Here is a 20,420-nt window from a genome sequence, read left to right on the forward strand (position 1 = left end):
GTTGCGGATCCGAGGGCTCTAGAGTGCAGGCTCTGCTAATTGTGGCACGTGGGCTTAGTTGCTCCGTGGCATGTGCGGATCTTCCCAGTTCAGTGATAATCTCATGTCTCTTGCATTGGCTGTTGGATTCTTTACCACTGAGTCATCAGGGAAGCCTCTGTTCTTAGTTTTTTAAGGGACCTCCATACTGTTCTCCATAGTGGCTGTGTACAGTTTATATTCCCACCAGCAGTGTAGGAGGGTTCCTTTTTCTTCGCACCCTCTCCAGCATTTATTATTTGTAGACTTTTTGATGGCCATTCTGACTGGTTATTGATTTGCATTCCTGATTAGTATAACCATAATTGATTATTAGAAGTAGTTTAAGAGGAAGGATAATAAATTAAGCTATTCTTGAAAACTCACTTATAAAATTATTATTTGTAATTATTTTCATTAAAATGTTAGAAATATCTCTTAGGGGGTTAAAAAAATAATTTCAAGAAAGTCTTGAGAACAAAAGTTTGCCCTCCAGTAGTAACAAGAAAAATGTTCCCTTCCCAATTGTAGTCATGTAAAAGCCATTTTGCTCTTTTATAGTAGTACAGTAATCTTCCTTTTAAGTCAACATTCTTTTGTTACTGGTTTCCCCAAAGAATCAGTCTTGTCAGCACAGATATGAAGCAAATAATAAAATCTGGAAGTGGCTTACATAGAAGCTCTTCCCATTTAGTTTTTTAAAAATTTATACCGAGCCGTATTCTTAAAAGAATTTCATTCTTTTTTCAAAGATACATAAGTAGCAATGAAGTATGTTAGACAAGTAGTGTACATTTATTCTTATCGCTTCCTAGCCTGGTACAAAACAGGATAAGCTGATAAGGTTATAAGCTAATAAGGAATGGTTCTGTGCAGCTAAGGGAATGTGTCAATGTATTGCTGTTCTGCAGATTCTAAATCACTGCCGTTAACATTACTGGCTTTTGCAATATTTTAGTCTCTTTATGAATTTGTATTGATATTATTTGTAATATACCTTTTTTTGGAAAGATAATACTAATTTTACTTTTTTTTCAGTTAAACTTTTTATTTTGTATTGGAGTATAGCCAGTTAAAAATGTTGTGACAGTTTCAGGTGGATAGCAAAGGAACTCAGCCATACGTGTAGATGTATCCATTCTTTTAAATTTTTAAAGCTCTACCGTGTTTGTTTCTAGTGGGTGTCAATGGTCACCTGCTAAACTCGCAACAGGTTTTACATTCAGCCCATGGGGTTGCACAGAGTCGGACATGACTGATGTGACTTAGCAGCAGCAAAGAGAATCTGGCCATCAGCGTACCAGGCCAGAGGTACACTGGGGAGGCTCTGCCTTGCTACTGGTGTTGGTAACTTCTTGCTTCAGTTCATCCAAAATGATTTTGCCCTCCAAGTCCCACTTCTTGATGCTAGGGCCAGTAGCAGTTGGGACTGAAGCACAGGGCATTCACTGATCATGTCACCACCATCAGTGTGTAAAGGTGTTTGCCTTCACTGAGGTCTCACAACATCGTTATCCATTTTAAGTATAGCATTGTGTACCTGCCCATCCTAAACTCCCTAACTGTTCCTTTCACCTGCCATTCCTCAACCCACCCCTCCAACCCCCAGCAGCCGTTAAGTTCATTCTCTAAAGTCTGTGAGTCTGTTTCTGGGTTTTGTTTATATATTTTTTAAATTTGATTTGTTTTTGTCTGTGCTGGGTCTCTTGTCTCTCTTGTTGTGGAGCATGGGCTCTAGAGCACATGGGGTTCAGTGGTTGTGATGCATGGCCTTAGTTGCCTGTGGCATGTGGAATCTTCCTGGACCACGGGCTGAACCCATGTCCCCTGCGTTGGCAGGTAGATTCTTCTTGTTTTTTTTTTCTTTTACTTTATTTTACTTTACAGTACTGTATTGGTTTTGCCATACATCAACATGAATCCACCACGGGTGTACATGTGTTCCCAATCCTGAACCCCCCTCCCACCTCCCTCCCCAGGCAGGTAGATTCTTAATGTCTGGACCACCAGGGAAGTCCCAGCTCTGTTTCTGTTTTGTAAATAACTACATTTGTGTAGTGTCTTTGTAGATTCTGCATTTAAGGGATGTCATACGATGTTTCTGCTTCTCTATCTGACTTACTTCACTCAGTATGACAATCTCTAGGTCCATCCATTGTTGCTGCAAATGGCATTATTTCATTCTTTTTAAAGTCTGAGAAATGCTTCATGGTATATAGGTACCACATCTTTATCTATCCTCTGTCAGTGGACATTTAGGTTGCTTCCATGTCTTGGCTATTATAAACAGGGCTGTAATAGACAGTGGAGCACGTGTATCCTTTCAGATCATGTTTTCCCTGAATGTATGCCCAGGAGTGGGCTTGCAGGCTCATAAGGTAGCAGCTCTATTTCTAGTTTTTTAAGGAACCTCCATACTGTTCTCCATAACCGTTGTACCAATTTATATTTCCACTAACAGTTTAGGAGGGTTCCCTTCTCTCCACACCCTGTAGCATTTACTGTTCGTGGATTTTTCTACTGGTGTGAGAGGTAATATCTCATTGTAGTTTTGATTTGCATTTCTCTAATAGCAATGTTGAATATCTTCTCATGTGCATCTTGGCTATCCTTGGAGAAATGTCTATTTAGGTCTTCTACCCATTTTTTGATTGAATTAGCAAAACTATCTGTAGACTTGGGAGATTAATCCCTTGTTGGTCACATCATTTGCACATATTTTCTCCCAGTCTGTGGTTTTTTGGTTTATTTCCTTTGCTGTGCAAAAGCTTTGAGTTTAAGTAGATCCCATTTGTAAAAAGTTTTTAAATTGGTCAAGATGTCACTAAACATGTGCTTTTATTTTTTCTATGTAAAAAATAATTTTTTTAACTTACTTATGAATTTATTTATTTGTCCATGCTGCACATCTTGCAGGATCTTAGTTCCCAGACCAGGTGTTGAACCTGGGCAATGACAGTGAAAATGCATAGTCTTAACTATTGTACTGCCAGTATGGTGGTGGTTTAGTGGCTAAATCATATCCGACTCTTGCGACCCCATGGGCTGTATGTAGCCTGCCAGGCTTCTCTGTCCACGGGATTTTCCAGGCAAGAAAACTGGAGTGGGTTGCTGTTTCCTACTCCAGAGGATCTTCCCGACCCAGGGATCGAACCCTGCTCTCCTGCGCTGCAGGCAGATTTGTTACTGACTGACTGAGCCACCAGGGAAGCCCAAGGAGTTCCCTAAACACGTGTTTTTTTAAAAGGTCCATTAAAATGGTTTATGGTTTGAAGGGGTAAATTCTTCTGCTTATAGAAAATCCGCTTATACTTGGAGCTTTATGCTTTCAGATGTCAGATAAATGAGAATTTAATGAAATACAGATTTGATTGTTTAAAATTGGAAGTCTCTTATGCTTTAAACCAACTATTACCATGTAAAATTACTTTGGAATTTTAGAGGATGATTGTAGTATTTCTGTTAAATTTTGTATTAGACTCATTCATAAATAGCAGAGATTAAAAAACTACAAGTTTTATTTGCCTCTGGAAATCTTAGTATTTTGTGTTTCTCATTTCCTTGTAATTGTTAGCTATATATAAAATTGGAAAAGATTATTTTTATGGAAAATCGTACAGGCTATTGCAGGCACACTTTTTTTTTGTTCATTTTTCTTGAAAAGATAGTATACTTTTTTAGTATCCTGTATAGTATACTTTATGAGTGTACTGTACGTTGTTAAATGGGGACTGAGCGCTTGAATTTCAAGGGGGTTATACAAAAATTTCTGTGTAGTTCCAGTTCCTCAACACACTGAATCATGATTCTAAGTGTGTTTGTGTGTGTAAAATCTAGCCTCCTTGATATTTCTAATTAGCTGGTTTTTGAAACTTCTATGAATTACTAACTTTTCTGTATTCTGCATTCATATAAAATTCTGTGAGTCACCTGACTCTATACTTGTAGTTTGAATTATTTACAGCTGAACACGGATTAACCCCAAATATTTAAGTGCTTAGAACAGAATCACCTGTATAATCTGAGTTGCCCCTTAAAGGGAAGAAGGTACTAACATTTGTTGCTGCTGCTGCTGAGTTGCTTCAGTCGTGTCCGACTCTACGCGACCCCACAGATGGCAGCCCACCAGGCTCCGCCGTCCCTGGGATTCTCCAGGCAAGAATACTGGAGTGGGTTGCCATTTCCTTCTGCAGTGCATGACAGTGAAAAGTGAAAGTGAAGCTGCTCAGCTGTGTCCGACTCAGCGACCCCATGAGACCATACTATTTTAAATATTAATATTATGAATTTATTAGTTGCTATAACCTGACGTTGTGTTCAGTTTTCTTCCATATCTAAAGTATTTAACACTTTTCAATTCCTTATCTGTTAATTTGAGCTTAATGATGTTGAAGTTTCTAAATATTTGTTTTTTAATGAATTCTAAAGAATGTTTTAAAATCATTAGATAAAATCACCTATATCCAGTGTTTGCATTCAGTTTAAATATGGCTTAAAGTAGGAAAAATCTTACAATAAAATGTTTTGTTAAGTTGTTAAGTAAAATACTCTTATTTTAGAAATGTTGGAAACTACCCTAACAGATACTTCAGGTTGATAGTATTTTAGCTGAGTCAGTGATGGATGTTTTGCACTAGTGACCTCTAGTGGTCTTGCAATTTTAAAAATTGCTGTGCTGTCAGTGTCAAAAATTTTTTTAGATTGATATGTGATAATTATATACTGATTGTTGGATAGCTCAGATGATACCACATAGACCCAGTGAGTACCTTGGGGTTTTGATAGAGATTTCACTGAACCTGTAGATCAGTTGGCTAGTATTGACATTTTAGTAATCGTCTTCTAATTCACAAATGTGAAATGTGTTTACACTTATTTCTGTCTTTAATTTCTTTCACTGATACTTGTAGTTTTTATTTTAGCAGTCTTTCACCTTTTATAAGTGCTACATTAAGTATTTTGTTCTTTTTGGTGCTTTTGTAAATGGAATTGTCTTCGTAATTTTCTTTCATTGATAGTGTATGGGAATGCTGTTGATTTTTGTGTGTTGACTGTGTCCTGGTATTTTGCTTAATTTGTAGTAACAGACTTGTGGAATCTTTTGGATTTGTTTCACATATAACATCTTTTGTACAGAGATAATTTTTCTTCCTTTTTAACTTAGGTCCCTTTTATTTTCCTTGCTTCATTGTTCTGTGTATGACTTCTAGTACTAAATTGAACAAGAGTGTTCGAAGCAGACATCCTTGTTCTGATTTTTGAGTCGAGGCTTTCAGTCTTGGCATGATGTTCATTGTAGTTTTTCATAAATGGCTTTTATTATGTTGTGAGAGTTTCCTTTTTGTTCCTAGTTTTATTAACAGTTTTTTTTAAAAATCAAGAAAAGGATGTTCAGTTGCATCAAATTCTTTTTTCTGTATCAGTTGAAATGGTCATTTGTTTTCCTCTTTTATTCTTTTCATGTAGTATTTTATATTTGTTGGTTTCCTTGTGTTGAACCATCCTTGCGTTCCAGGGATAAATCTCTCTTGGTCATGATTTGTAATCTTTGTAATACGCTGCTGAATTTGATATACTGGTATTTATCAATTTAATCTTTTTATTATAGGCCTTTTCAGATTTTTTCTTTTTTTCATTATTCATTCTTGGTGTACAGTTGTTTGTGGTACTTGTCTAATCCTTTTCATTTGTGTAGAATTGGTCGTAATGTCCCCCCGCCTTTCATTTCTGAGTTTAGTTGTGTGTGGGTATGTGTGTTTTTCCTTAGTCAACCCAGGTAATGGATTTTGTTGATCTTTTTGGAGAAATAAGTTTGATTTTGTTGACTTATTTTTTCCTATTTTTCTCTTCTCCATTTTATTTCTATGCTTTAGTCTTTATTATTTCTTTCCTTCTGCTAGCTTTGGGTTTAGTTCATTTTTTGAATTTCTTAAAGTTTTAAAGTTAGCTTGTTGATTTGAGTTCTTTCTTGCTTCTTAACGTAGCCTTTATAGCTGCTTTTGCAGTGTCTCATAAGTTTTGGTAAGTTTTGTGTTTTTTATTTTCATTCCTAAGTATTTTTTTTTTAATTTTCCTGATGATTTCTTTGTTTTATTAGTTATTTAAGAGTGTGTTGTTTAATTTCCAAGGATTTGTGGCTTTTTCAGGTTCTTTTTTCTGTTACTGATTTCTAGCTTCATCTGCTGTGATCATAAGAATTTTAAAAAATACACTTATTTATTTGGCTTTGCTGGGTCTTCGTTGGTGCATGAACTTTAGTTATGACAAACGGGGGCTACTTCCTAGTTGTGGTATACTGGCCTCTCATTGCAGTGGCCTCTGTGATTGCAGAGCACCAGCTCTAGGGCATGTGAGCCTCAGGAGTTGCAGCACCTGGGCTTTGGTTGCCCTATGACATGTGGAATCATCCTGGACCAGGTATTGAAACTGTGTCCCTTGCAGTGGTAGGTGGATTCCTAACCACTGGACCACTGAGAGAGTCCCATAGGAAATATTTTTAATGCTATTTGTGTTTTTTAATTGATTAGGGTTGATTTGGTATTCTGATGTATGGTCTGTCTTTGAGAATATCCTGTGTATATTTGAGAAGAATGTATTCTTCTGTTGTTGGATAGAGTGTTTCTTATATATCTGTTAGATCTAGTTGGTTTATTGAGTTGTTCAGGTCCTCTATTTCCTTATATTCGGTCTTGTACTTCTATATGTTACTGAAGTGGAATATTGAAGACTCCAGCTATTATTATCGAACTTTTTCTCCCTTTAATTCTGTCAGTTTTTGCATTACATATTTTGATGGAATCATTGGGTACGTAAATATAATTGTTGTATTTTCTTATTGTCAGTTTAGTTGCTCAGTCATGTCTGACTCCTTGCAATCCCTTGGACTGCAGCACGCCAGGCTTCCCTGTCCATCACCAACTCCTGGAGCTTCCTCAAACTCATATCTACCATGTCGGTGATGCCATCCAACCATTTCATCCTCTGTCATCCCCTTCTCCTCCCGCCTTCAATCTTTCCCAGCATCAGGGTCTTTTCAAATGAGTCAGTTCTTTGCATCAGATGGCCAGAGTATTGGAGTTTCAGCTTCAGCATCAATCCTTTCAATGAATATTCAGGACTGATTTCCTTTAGGATTGACTGGTTGGATCTCCTTGCAGTCCAAGGGACTCTCAAGAGTCTTCTCCAACACCACAGTTCAAAAGCATCAGTTCTTCGGCACTCAGCTTTCTTTATAGTCCAACTGTCATCCACACATGACTACTGGAAAAAACATAGCTTTGACTAGACGGACCTTTGTTGGCAAAGTAATGTCTCTGCTTTTTAATGTGTTGTCCGGTTGGTTATAGCTTTTCTTCCAAGGAGCAAGCATCTTTTTAATTTCATGGCTGCAGTCACCGTCTGCAGTGATTTTGGAGCCCAAGAAAATAAAATCTGTCACTGTTTCCACTGTTTCCCCATCTATTTTCCATGAAGTGATGGGACCGGATGCCATGATCTTAGTTTCCTTGTTGTATTGAACCTCTTATTAGTACATAGTGTTCTCTGTCTTTTGCAGCCTTTTTAAGTCTGTTTTGTCTAATATCGGAAGGTCTGCAAATTTTAATAGTAAATATACTAGGCTTTGCAAGTCACATTGGGTCTGTGTTGCCTCTTCTAGTTGTTTTTTTTTTTTAAACCATTTTTCACTTGGGATTGTCCAAAAGGGTGCCTGCCAGTCCCTGCTTTATCTTGAACAGAAGGTCTTTAATTGTAGTGGATTTATCTATCCTTTTCTTTATTGGCTGTGTTGGATCTTTGTTGTGGCAGACAGGGTCTTCACTGAGGCATGTGGGATTTTTTAGTTGTGACATGTGGGATCTAGTTCTCTGACCAGAGGTTGAACCCAAGCTCTTTGCATTGGGAGCACAGAGCCTTAGCCACTGGACCACCTGAGAAGGCCTTGGTGTCTTTATCTTATTCAAGAAATCTTTCCTTAATCTGAGATTATGAAGAGATATATCGTAAAAAACATTTGCTGGCACCTCATTTTATTGCACTTTGCAGATATTGCATTTTTTACATATTGGAGATTTATGACTACCCTTCCGTCAAGCAAGTCTGTTGACACCGTTTTCCCAATGCATCGCTCCTTTTATGTTTCTGAATATCACATTTGGTAATTCTTGCAACCTTTCAAAGGCTTCATTATCAGCTTTTCTAGTTCTGTACACACACTTTGGGAGTGTATTGGAATTACATTAATTGTTTTGAATTACATTAACTGTTTTGAATTACGTTAATTGTTTTGGTTAGTGTGTGTGTGAAAATTTATATTTTCCAGTAGTGAGTTTGCTAGTCCATTTATCTTTTATGTCTCCATTAAAGTTTTAAACTTTTTGTTTAGAGATTTGTATATCTTTGGTTTATTACTAGGTACTTCTGGTTTTTGATGCTATTGTAAAGATGGTTTTTGCCGTTACTTTTTAAAAGGTTATTTGCAAAGATGATTCTATCAATGGTGCATCATAACATGTAAAAACAATTGAAAAATCTGTTGTCCTTGATCCTTTATTGCTGTTGTTATTCAGTTGCCAAGTCATGTCTGACTCTACACAACCCCATGAACTGCAGCACACCAGGCTTCCCTGTATCTCATAATCTCTCAGTTTGTCAGAGTTCATGTCCATTGAATCAGTGATACTAATCCAACCATCTTATCCTCTGTTGCCCTCTTCTCCTTCTGCCTTCAATCTCTCCAGCATCAGGGTTTTTTTCCCAGTGAGTCAGCTAGCTATTTGTATCAGGTGGCCAAAGTATTGGAGCTTCAGCTTCAACATCAGTCCTTCCAATGAATATTCAGGACTGAATTCCTTTAGGATGGACTGGTTGGATCTCCTTGCAGTCCAAGGGATCTCAAGAGTCTTCTCCAACACCACAGTTCAAAAGCATCAATTCTTTAGCACTCTGCCTTCTTTATTGTCCAGCTCTCACATCCATACATGACTCTCACATCCATACATGACTACTGGAAAAACCATAGCCTTGACTAGACGGACCTTTGTTGGCAAAGTAATGTCTCTGCTTTTGAATATGCTATCTAGGTTGGTCATAACTTTCCTTCCAAAGAGTAAGCGTCTTTTAATTTCATGGCTGCAGTCACCATCTGCAGTGATTTTGGAGCCCCCCAAAATAAAAGTCTGACACTGTGTCCCCATCTATTTGCCATGAAGTGATAGGACTGGATGCCATGATCTTTGTTTTCTGAATGTTGAGCTTTAAGCCAACTTTTTCACTCTCCTCTTTCACTTCCATCAAGGGGCTTTTTAGTTCCTCTTCACTTTCTGCCATAAGGGTGGTGTCATCTGCATATCTGAGGTTATTGATATTTCTCCCAGCAGTCTTGATTCCAGCTTGTGTTTCTTCCAGTCCAGCATTTCTCATGATGTACTCTGCATATAAGTTAAATAAGCAGGATGACAATATACAGCCTTGACATACTCCTTTTCCTGTTTGGAACCAGTCTGTTGTTCCATGTCCAGTTCTAACTGTTCCTTCCTGACCTGTATATAGGTTTCTCAAGAGGCAGATCAGGTGGTCTGGTATTCCCATCTCTTTCAGAATTTTCCACAGTTTATTGTGATCCACACAGTCAAAGGCTTTGGCATAGTCAATAAAGCAGAAATAGATGTCTTTCTGGAACTCTCTTGTTTTTTCGATGATCCAGCAGATGTTGGCAATTTGATGTCTGATTCTTCTGCCTTTTCTAAAACCAGCTTGCACATCTGGAAGTTCACGGTTCATGTATTGCTGAAGCGTGGCTTGGGGAATTTTGAGCATTACTTTACTAACGTGTGAGATGAGTGCAGTTGTGTGGTAGTTTGAGCATTCTTTGGCATTGCCTTTCTTTGGGATTGGAATGAAAACTGACCTTTTCCAGTCCTGTGGCCACTGCTGAGTTTTCCAAATTTGCTGGCATATTGAGTGCATCACTTTCAGAGCATCATCTTTCAGGATTTGAAACAGCTCAACTGGAATTCCATCACCTCCACTAGCTTTGTTCGTAGTGATGCTTTCTAAGGCCCACTTGACTTCACATTCTAGGATGTCTGGCTCTAGATAAGTGATGACACCATCGTGATTATCTTGGTTGTGAAGATCTTTTTTGTACAGTTCTTCTCTGTATTCTTTCCACCTCTTCTTAATATCTTCTGCTTCTGTTAGGTCCATACCATTTCTGTCCTTTATCAAGCCCATCTTTGCATGAAATGTTCCCTTGGTATCTCTAATTTTCTTGAAGGGATCTCTAGTCTTTCCCATTCTATTGATTTCCTCTATTTCTTTGCATTGATCCTTTACCAAATGCGAAATCTGTTATTTAATTGGTCGTTATTATCGCTATAAGACATAATCTTTACCTTTTTAGTCTGTACAAATTGTAAGGTCGGTTCCAATAGTTATGTGTTTTCCATCGTTAATCTGTTTTTTTACCCACCTCTTCAGGTTTTTTGAGTTAAACTATGTCCTTTTAAGGTTTCTAAATTTTAGTGAATTCTTACCATTTTGTCGTCTTGTGTCTTTCTAAATTATCACCTTTTGGCTCCTGTTCAGAAACTGCTTCGGTGTGCCTGTTATTTTACATAATTGGTGCTGCTTTGTTTCATTTATTGGATTCTCTAGGTATGGATGATTTTTTAATACCAAAATTCCAAAAAAAGATTTTTTAAAGTTTTCAGTGAAAATCTCCAGTTACTCCTTATTAAGAAGTAGAAAAAAATGAACTTTCATCATTTGGTGCTAATTGTAAAATACTTCTGAGATCTGGAATTTGGAGTCACGTATAGTACGTGATTCTTTTTTTTTTTTTTTTTTTGTCCTAAGCCAATACAGAAGAAAACCTTCAATCAGAAATTCTTGATTCTGTATAATGAGATTGACATATTTTACCTTTGCTTCACAGCTTAATAGGGTCAGAAGTGCTTCTTTTCTCTTATGGATCTTAGACTGTTATTAGGTTTTGAATCTTTATCATTCTCCTAGATCTTTATTTTTGTTTTGAAACTTGCATTTAGACTATATGTTATATAGCTGCATATCATTTTCAGGTCTTCTGGAGTTGTGGGTGATTTTACTTAATTTTCCCAAACTTAATGTGTTAAATCATCCAGATGAGTTCATTTGTTATGATTCCGTGTTCACTGAAGCTTTAAAAAAAAACTTCTTAAATTAACCATAATTTAGGTTATTGAGTAGCTTACTTTCCATTAATGAAGAAATACATGTATGGGTCATCTCAGCAAAACGATGAAAGTTAATTTTATTGCACACATATTTATAACAGGAAATACCTCATTCAGATGCCAGTCGTATTAAAAGTATCACTCTTTAATGTGGGTAAATAAAGGAGGCTGACATTCTGGGAAGGGCCAGAAAAAGATGGAGACTTGTCTCTCTAAGGAAATAAGGCAATTAAAAGGGGAAAAAAAAATTCACTGTAGAAAAATGATGGTAGAAAGTAACGATGTTGTTGAACATATAACTTCAGTTGTTAGATTGGTACAAGAAGTAATTGCAGAAAATAATTGCTGTTTTGCATTCTTGAACTTTACCATTGATATTAGAATACATTCTTAAATGTGATTATATTATACATCATTTTTTTCTTATTAATGACTCATTACTTGCTGTTTATTTTATATGTGTTTTAAACTAGGGAATTGACGTTAGACAAAAAGCAAATTTAAATAATGTTCTTATTCAAGTTCACAATGATCATAAAGCAGTGGAGACAGCTCACAACATCATCAATGCATTTGGCCCAGGAACTGCTAATGAAGGTACAGTGCAATGGTGGTACAAGAAGCTTTGCAAAGGAAATTAGAGCCTTGAAAATAAAGAGTGCAGTGGCCGGCCATTGAAAGTTGACAAGACCAGTTGAGAGGATCATCAAAGCTGATCCTCTTACAACTACACAAGATGTTGTTGAAGTCAGTGGCAACCATTCTACAGTCATTCAAAATTCGAAGCAAATTGGAAAGTGAAAAACCTTGATAAATGGGTGCCTCACTAGTTAACCAGAAATTTTAAAAATTGTCCTTTTGAAGTGTTGTCTTCTCTTATTCTGCTCAACAACAACAAACCATTTCTTAATCGGATTATGACCTGTGATGAAAAGTGATTTTGTATGACAGCTTCCAACAGTCAGCTCAGTGGTTGGATCAAGAAGATGCTCCAAAGCACTTCCCAAAGCCAAGCTTGCACCAAAAAAAGATCATGTCACTGTTTGGTGGTCTGCTGACTGTCTGGTCCACAACAGCTTTCTGAATCCCAGTGAAACCATTACATTTGAGAAATATGCTCAGCAGATTGATGAGATACACGGAAATCTGCATCACCTGCAGCCAGCATTGGTCAAGAGAAAGGGCCCAGTTCTTCTCCACAACAGTGCCTGAACACATGGCACACAGCCCATGCACCAAAAGTTCATTGTATTGGGCTGTGAAGTTTTGGCTCATTCACCTGATCTCTTGCCAACCAACTACCACTTCTTAAAGCATCTTGACAGTCTTGCAGGAAAAATGCTTCTACAACGAGCAGGATGCAAAAATGCTTTCCAAGAGTTTGTTGAATCTTGAAGCTCAGGTTTTTATGGTACAGGAATAAACAAACATATCTGTCGTTTGCAAAAATGTGTTGATTGTAATGGTTCCTATTTTGGTTAATCAAGATGTGTTTTAGCCTAGTTATAATGATTTTAATTTCTGGGTCCAAAGCCGCAATTACTTTTTCACCAAACTAATACTTGTGATACTTTGGATAATAGTTTCAAGAGTTGAAAGATTTTGAAGTGTGGTGGTCAGAAAGGGGAAGATTATAAATTTTTTAATGTTTCATGAAAGAAATGCTTTTGAGGTAATATGACTTTTACAGTATATAATTTGAGGAAAAACGTGAATATGATAACTTTCTGTTCTTTGTAACTTGTTTGTTAGGAATTAGGTATAATTTTTACATGTAAAATTTCCTTTTAAAATTATGTGAAATTTGTTAGTTAGTAGAGACCACATGGGTTATATGTAAATAGCTAATTTATAGTTATCTTTATCTTAAAGTGACTATTTTCTAACAAAGAAAGTTTGATCAACTACTTCTATGAATTTTAAATCTTCCTATAATGAATAAAAGTGCAGAATTTTATGTTTATTGCTTTCCTTTTTTCAATTTCCTGTGTATAGTTAAAAAGTAAAAATAAATGAACTTTTTATATTTTTAGGCTCGGATAGCATTTTTGCAAGGAGAAAGAAAAGGTCAAGAAAATTTGAAGAAGGATTTAGTAAGAAGAATAAAGATGTTAGAGTATGCATTAAAACAAGAAAGGTAGGTGTCCCTTATTTTCTTGTATGAATAAAATAAAAGTAGAACAATATTATTCTCACATGTTATTGTACAGTGTATTTGAAAACTGTCTGAAAGATACAAAGATTTGCCCAAAATAAAGGATGATACTTTGATTTGATCCTTCTATGGCAAAAGAAAAAAGATTAAAATCTTTAAATTGAAGTAATATTCTTTATTGTAGAGTCTAAGTTTCGGGGTTTTTTTTTTTTTTGCTTTTTTGTAAACAAATTAGGAAAAAGTTTATCTTTACTTGGGTGTGTATCTTATTTGGATAATTTATCTTTTTTTTTTTCCCTTGTACGTGCAGTATATTTTTTTCCTCTAACTTCTTTTGCACTAAAGTTTAAAGAAGCTGACATTCATATGCTTTTTTTAGTTTGTCATTGAAGAAATATATACCAGTAGTTATTAAACTGTGTAGAAAGAAAAATACAACTTTTTTTTTCTTTCAACAATTTATTATTAAATTTTCAGGGCAAAATATCACAAATTAAAATACGGCACAGAACTGAACCAAGGTGACTTGAAAATGCCAACCTTTGAATCAGGTAAACTTGATTCTTCTGTTAATCTCTGCCCTCCATCCCCTCCAATCTAGAAAAACTGGTTTAAGCTCACTTTTGGTAACAGACATGTTCTCTTTTCTTCCATTTTGCTTTGATAGCATTGGTTACTTATAATGCTTTCTAGAATTTGAGGGAAAATAATAAATTAATAAAAGTTTCATCTACCTCCTCATCAATCCTGAGGTTATTTGTCTTACTTTTCTTGTTTTGAAACCCGTGTAAAACGGGGTGTATTTTTGGTCACAATTAGAAGTGAAAGGGAATGAGTAACTCTCTGTACCACCTATAGGCAATTTCTGTTTGATTCTACTTAAACTTGTGTGTGTTAGTTGCTCAGTTGTGTCCGACTCTTTGAGACCCCATGGACTGTGGCCCACCGCATTCCTCTGTCCATAGAATTTTCCAGGCAAGAATACCAGAGTGGATTGCCATTCCCTTCTCCAGGGGATCATCCCAACCCAGGAATTGAACTCTCATCTCCTGCATTGCAGGCAGATTCTTTACTGTCTGAGCCACCAGGAAACCCCTACATAAACTTAATTTTGTGCTATTAAAAAATTAACTTTTCCTAGAGGTGCTGTGATTAACTCAGTTTAGTCCTAAAGAAATTGGAAATTTGAATTTGGGAGCTGTGGAGGCAGCCAGATAAAGATAACGAGAAGGAAAACGTTTTCTCCAGTTGACCTTGCTCTTTACTAAAATAGTGAGTGTAAGAGTAGAATGTGATGAACAGTTATGCAGGGAAGAGAAAAGCTGGATATAAGAAAAGGCTAACAGTTCAGTGTTAATTTTAGGGTTCCATATGATTACAATTTGAGTAGACTAAAAGTTTAATAAGGAACGAATCTTTTGCTTTATATAATATTGGGGAATATTACTATAATTTTCTGATATATATAGAGAGCCCATTTATATGCATTTTGCTAGTGCAAGCAAACTGAATTCTATACTGTTCTTCACTGCTGGTTACTAAGATAAAGAAAAAATATGTCTTCATTTGAATATACAAATTTTCTTCCTGTATAGTTGCCTTGTTGTTGTTTAGTCACTCAGTCATATCCAAGTCTTTTGTGACACCGTGGATTGAGCCCACCAGGCTCCTCTGCCCATGGGATTTCCCAGGCAAGAATATTGGAGTGGGTTGCCATTTCATACTCCAGAGGCTCTTCCTGACCCAGAGGTCAGACCTGCATACTCTGTAAGTCTCCTGCATTATAGGTGGATTCTTTATCACTGAGCCACCAGGAAAGTTATAGTTGCTTTCATAGCTAGTAAAGTTAAAGCATATTTAATAGGGAAAATAAGAAAAGTATGAGTTTTTATTTTTACAGTTAAATGTTATAATAGATTTGTAAAAATTTAGCTAATTGGCTTTTACTTTAATATTAAGTACTTAAAAAAACTTGGCAGAAACACCCTATATGTACAATCTGCAGCTGATTTATTTTTAGGTCTTCTCCACTTACCAGTTTTAGTACCACACTGTATCTTCCTGTCTTCCCTGATGGCTCAGATACTAAAGAACTTGCCTGCAGTGCAGTCAACCCACGTTCAATCCCTGGGTTGGGAAGATCCCCTGGAGAAGGGAATGGCAACCTAGTCCAGTATTGTTGGAGAAATCCATGGACAGAGGAGCCTGGCAGACTATATATAGTTCATGGGGTCACAGAGTCGGACACAACTGAGTGACTAACAGAGACACACACACTTATTTTCCTAGTTGTTGTCATATATAAAATGAAGAGAGCAAGATAGTAGTGGCATGAATTTTCTTTGATCTAGCTTTTAAGGGGTTATGAATACTCACTGATGAGTCAGGGACAAGATGACATCTTCCTTGGAAAAGCAACAGTAAGTGATATAAGATGTGAAACCTGTATATTTTCAGGATTACTTTCTTTACTATAGCAGTCCTCCATAGTTTGAGGGAGTACAGTGGTTCACCACAGAGGAAACCTGATGCCTTCACAGCTTTCCTTTAACTCATTTTCTTTCTAATATGGCTAGAGTAGTCAGAAAATAAGCAGTCACTTTCTTTTTTGTTTTGCCTGTGCTGTGTTGTGTGGCTTGCAGGATTAGTTCCCCAACCAGGTATTGATCCTGGGCCCTGGCAGTGGAAGCGCTGAGTCCTAGCCAATTCCCTGGACTGCCAGGAAATCCCCTGCTTTCTATAACTTGAGGACTGTTCTCACTTGGTCTGTGTAAATGTGAAGAGGCTAGTTGCAGCCCCATTGTTCCTAGAGCTAAAATCACAGTTGGCTAACTGGTTTTGGTGCAAGTTTATATAAAGTCAAGTCATTAGCAGATAATCTCTCCTGCCCACAGCAGATATAGGATAAAAACACATCTGTTTTTATCTGTATAAAGTGAAAGTGGCTCAGTCATATCTGACTCTTTGCAACCCCATGGACTGTACAGTCCATAGAATTCTCCAGGCCAGAATACTAGAGTGAGTATCTTTTCCCTTCTGAAGGGGACCTTCCCAATGTAAACTTAACTATTAAAACTTCCTTAAATTGAAGAATAAAATAGCATCCAAGTATTTTATTTATAGGAGCTACAATGATAACAAATTGTTTTTACTGATGTAGAAAAGCTACTCAGGATGTTTAGTGGAAAACAGACAAAGGAATGGGCAAAAATACACCATGCCAACAACAGGACAAAATTCTTTATGTCAAAGTATAGATAGAATCAGTATTGCCTTTTTTATACTTAAAATGTTAAAGGAAGATGTACAAAATATTGTTTTGAAAGAAGTACAAGATGTGTGTGTTTCTATACACTTGTCCAAGTAATACCAATACATATATCCTAAACTTAACCCTATAAAAGAATATGTATCCAGTTCTGTAAAGAATTTCTATTTCCCTCCATTTTGGGGAAAAATCTACAACAGTAGAAATAGGGACAAAAAGACTTGAAAAGTCACTAATAAAAGAAATGGCCAGTAAATACATGAAATGATGCTCAAATGTATTACTTATTGAGGAAGTGCAACTTAAAACCACAATACATTACCTATCACAATGGTGAAAGGAGAAAAAATGTCTTTTTTTTAAGTGTTGCTGAGGGTGTGGGTCAGCCAGGAATTTTGCACCTACTGGTATTGGAATTCTAAATTGATAAAACTGCTCTGAAAGTGATGTCAATACAAATAGCCCCCACTGTCCAAAAGTAGAACATTCCCATTCATAAGCCAAGTTGACACAAGACAAAGGTGTAATTTACCTTTGGACACATCTTGTTAATGGTGCACAAAATAAATGAAGATAAAGCACAGATGTGGGGCTCAATATGGAGCTTGGTGGTGCCTCTCTTGCTGCTTGTGGGTGCGTGCTGCCATTTTTCAACAGCTTACTGCAAAACAAATGCTGAAGAGGCTGTTTTTCTTTCTAACATTTTTTCATAAAAAGTGAAAAAGGTCTCTGAAATTTTTTCTTTCCAGTTAGGCTAGTGAAAACAGGTATTACATGCAGGTCTTTCAAAAGAATGATGTGAGAGCTTTGCTGGTGGTCTAGTTGGTTGAGAATCTACCTGCCAATGCACAGGGGTCATGGGTCCCATCCCTGGTCTGGCAAATTACCACATGCTGCACAGCTGTGGAGAAGGCAGTGGCACCCCACTCCAGTACTCTTGCCTGGAAGATCCCATGGATGGAGGAGCCTGGTAGGCTGCAGTCCATGGGATCACTAAGAGTCGGACACGACTGAGCGACTTCACTTTCACTTTTCACTTTCATGCACTGGAGAAGGAAATGGCAACCCACTCCAGTGTTCTTGCCTGGAGGATCCCAGGGACCGGGGAGCCTGATGGGCTGCACTGTGGGGTCACATAGAGTCGGACACGACTGAAGCGACTTAGCAGCAGCAGCAACACAGCTGCTGAGCCCGTGAGCCACAGTTACTGAGCCCCCACACTGTAGCTACTGGAACCCATGCGCCTATGGCCTGTGTTCTGCAACAAGAGAAGCCCGAGCACCACAGTGAAGAGGAGCCCCCACTCGCTGCAGCTAGAGAAAGCCTGTCCATGCACAGTGATCAAGACCCAGACCAACCAGAAGTAAATCTTTAAACAAGAAAAAAAGTGAAGTCACATAAAGCTTTGAAAAGTGGAAGATAACTGTATTGCTAAAGGGAACACAAGCATGTCCTGTGGTACAGTAATTCCACTCCTTGAAATGTTCATCACAAGGCTTGTGTAAGAATGTTCATAGTATTATTACTTTTAATAGTAAGAGACTGGAAACAACTCATGTTCTCTATTGATAGGATAGATAAGTAAATTGTGGTATTTTAGTGTAAGAAAATGTTATTTAGCAAGAAAAGTAAATAAATTATAATCAAACGGATGGTTAAATAGTATCACTGACTCAGTGGACATGAATTTGAGCAAACTCCAGGAGATAATATAGGACAGGGAAGCCTGCCATGCTGCAGTCCTTGGAGTTGCAGAATCGGCCACAACTTAGCAACTGATCAACAACAACAAACCTGACAGCTTCCACTTTTCCCCTTCTGTTTGCCATGAAGTGAAGGGACCAGATGCCGTGATCTTAGTTTTTTAATGTTGAGTTTCAAGCCAGTTTTTTTACTCTCTCCTTTGACTCTTTAGACCATGTAGTCAAGGTTGTGGTTTTTCCAGTAGTCACGTACAGATGTGAGAGTTGGACTATAAAGAAGGCTGAGTACTAAAGAATTGATGCTTTTGTGCTGGAGAAGACTCTTGAGCCACCCTTGGGTTGCAAGGAGATCAAACCAGTCAGTCCTGAAGGAAATCAACCCTAAATATTCACTGGAAGAACTGATGCTAAAGCTATAATACTTTGGCCACCTGATGTGAAGAGCTGACTCATTGTAAAAGATCCAACTCATTGTAAAAGACCCTGATGCTGGGAAAGATTGAAGGCAAAAGGAGAAAGGAGAGAACAAGATGGTTAGATAGCGTCACTGACTAGGGGACATGAATTTGAGCAAATTCTGGGAGATAGTGGAGGATGGAGGAGCCTGGCATGCTGCAGTTGATGGAGTTGCAAAGAGTTGGACAGAACTTAGCAAATGAACAGAAAACTTGACAACATGAGTGGATGACATAAAATTTTGAAATTGATATGAATGGTTTCATATATATCAAATTCAAAAGTTAACCTGTGCTGAGAAACCAGGGTAGTGTTCATACTTTGTAAGGAGTTTATAGTGAGTTGGAAAAGGGCATGATGAAAGTTTTCTGGGGTGCTGAGGCTATATATTGTCACCCTGCTTATTTAACTTATATGCAGAGTACATCATGAGAAATGCTGGGCTGGAAGAAGCACAAGCTGGAATCAAGATTGCCGGGAGAAATATCAACAACCTCAGATATGTAGATGATACCACCCTTATGGCAGAAAGTGAAGAACTAGAAAGCCTCTTGATGAAAGTGAAAGAGGAGAGTGAAAAAGTTGGCTTAAAGCTCAACATTCAGAAAGCGAAGATCATGGCATCCGGTCCCATCACTTCATGGGAAATAGATGTGGAAACAGTGTCAGACTTTATTTTGGGGGGCTCCAAAGTCACTGCAGATGGTGATTGCAGCCATGAAATTAAAAGACGCTTACTCCTTGGAAGGAAAGTTATGACCAACCTAGATAGCATATTCAAAAGCAGAGACGACATTTGCCAACTAAGGTCCGTCTAGTCAAGGCATGGTTTTTCCAGTGGTCATGTATGGATGCGAGAGTTGGACTGTGAAGAGGGCTGAGCGCCGAAGAATTGATGCTTTTGAACTGTGGTGTTGGAGAAGACTCCTGAGAGTCCCTTGGACTGCAAGGAGATCCAACCAGTCCATTCTAAAGATCAGTCCTGGTTGTTCTCCGGAAGGAATGATGCTAAAGCTGAAACTCCAGTACTTTGTCCACCTCATGTGAAGAGTTGACTCATTGGCAAAGACTCTGATGCTGGGAGGGATTGGGGGCAGGAGGAGAAGGGGACGACCGAGGATGAGATGGCTGGATGGCATCACAGACTCGATGGACGTGAGTTTGGGTGAACTCCGGGAGTTGGTGATGGACATGGAGGCCTGGTGTGCTGCAATTCAGGGGGTTGCAAAGAGTCGGACACGACTGAGCGACTGAACTGAACTGAACTGATGGTGTTTTGTTTCTTAATCTTGGTACTGGTTACATGGGTATGTTCAAAAATTCATTGAACTATATATGCTTGGGTGTACTTCAAGAATAACCTTTAGCAACAGTGAAAACAGGAGCCAAATTTCAACATTAAGGGACTGGTTAAGTAGGTATATACTTTCTATAGAATATTATATAATTATGTGATGTTAATCTATATCTATTGCGATACATTGTTTAAGGTCTGTTAAGTGTTAAAAGCAGCTTGTAGTGCAGTTCAGATCCCGCTTTATTTTTTTTTTTTAATGAGAGGAGAAGCTCGCCTATGTTATCTTCAGATGGAAAATATGGAATAA

At 37.6% G+C, this 20,420-nt stretch overlaps 1 protein-coding gene across 4 annotated transcripts in view; it reads left to right on the forward strand.

Moving 5' to 3' along the window:
- Positions 1-20,420, forward strand: part of STRN3 (striatin 3) — a 104,947-nt gene that overhangs the window by 30,917 nt on the left and 53,610 nt on the right. For all 4 annotated transcript variants that reach the window (XM_040257170.1, XM_040257172.1, XM_040257171.1 and 1 more), the window contains exons 2-3: positions 13,268-13,371; positions 13,867-13,940. In XM_040257170.1, coding sequence (XP_040113104.1) covers positions 13,268-13,371; positions 13,867-13,940 — 178 coding nt within the window. The remainder of the gene's footprint in view (positions 1-13,267; positions 13,372-13,866; positions 13,941-20,420) is intronic.

This window comes from Oryx dammah, unplaced genomic scaffold (genome assembly GCF_014754425.2).
Source record: "Oryx dammah isolate SB20612 unplaced genomic scaffold, SCBI_Odam_1.1 HiC_scaffold_16, whole genome shotgun sequence".
NCBI lineage: Eukaryota > Metazoa > Chordata > Mammalia > Artiodactyla > Bovidae > Oryx > Oryx dammah.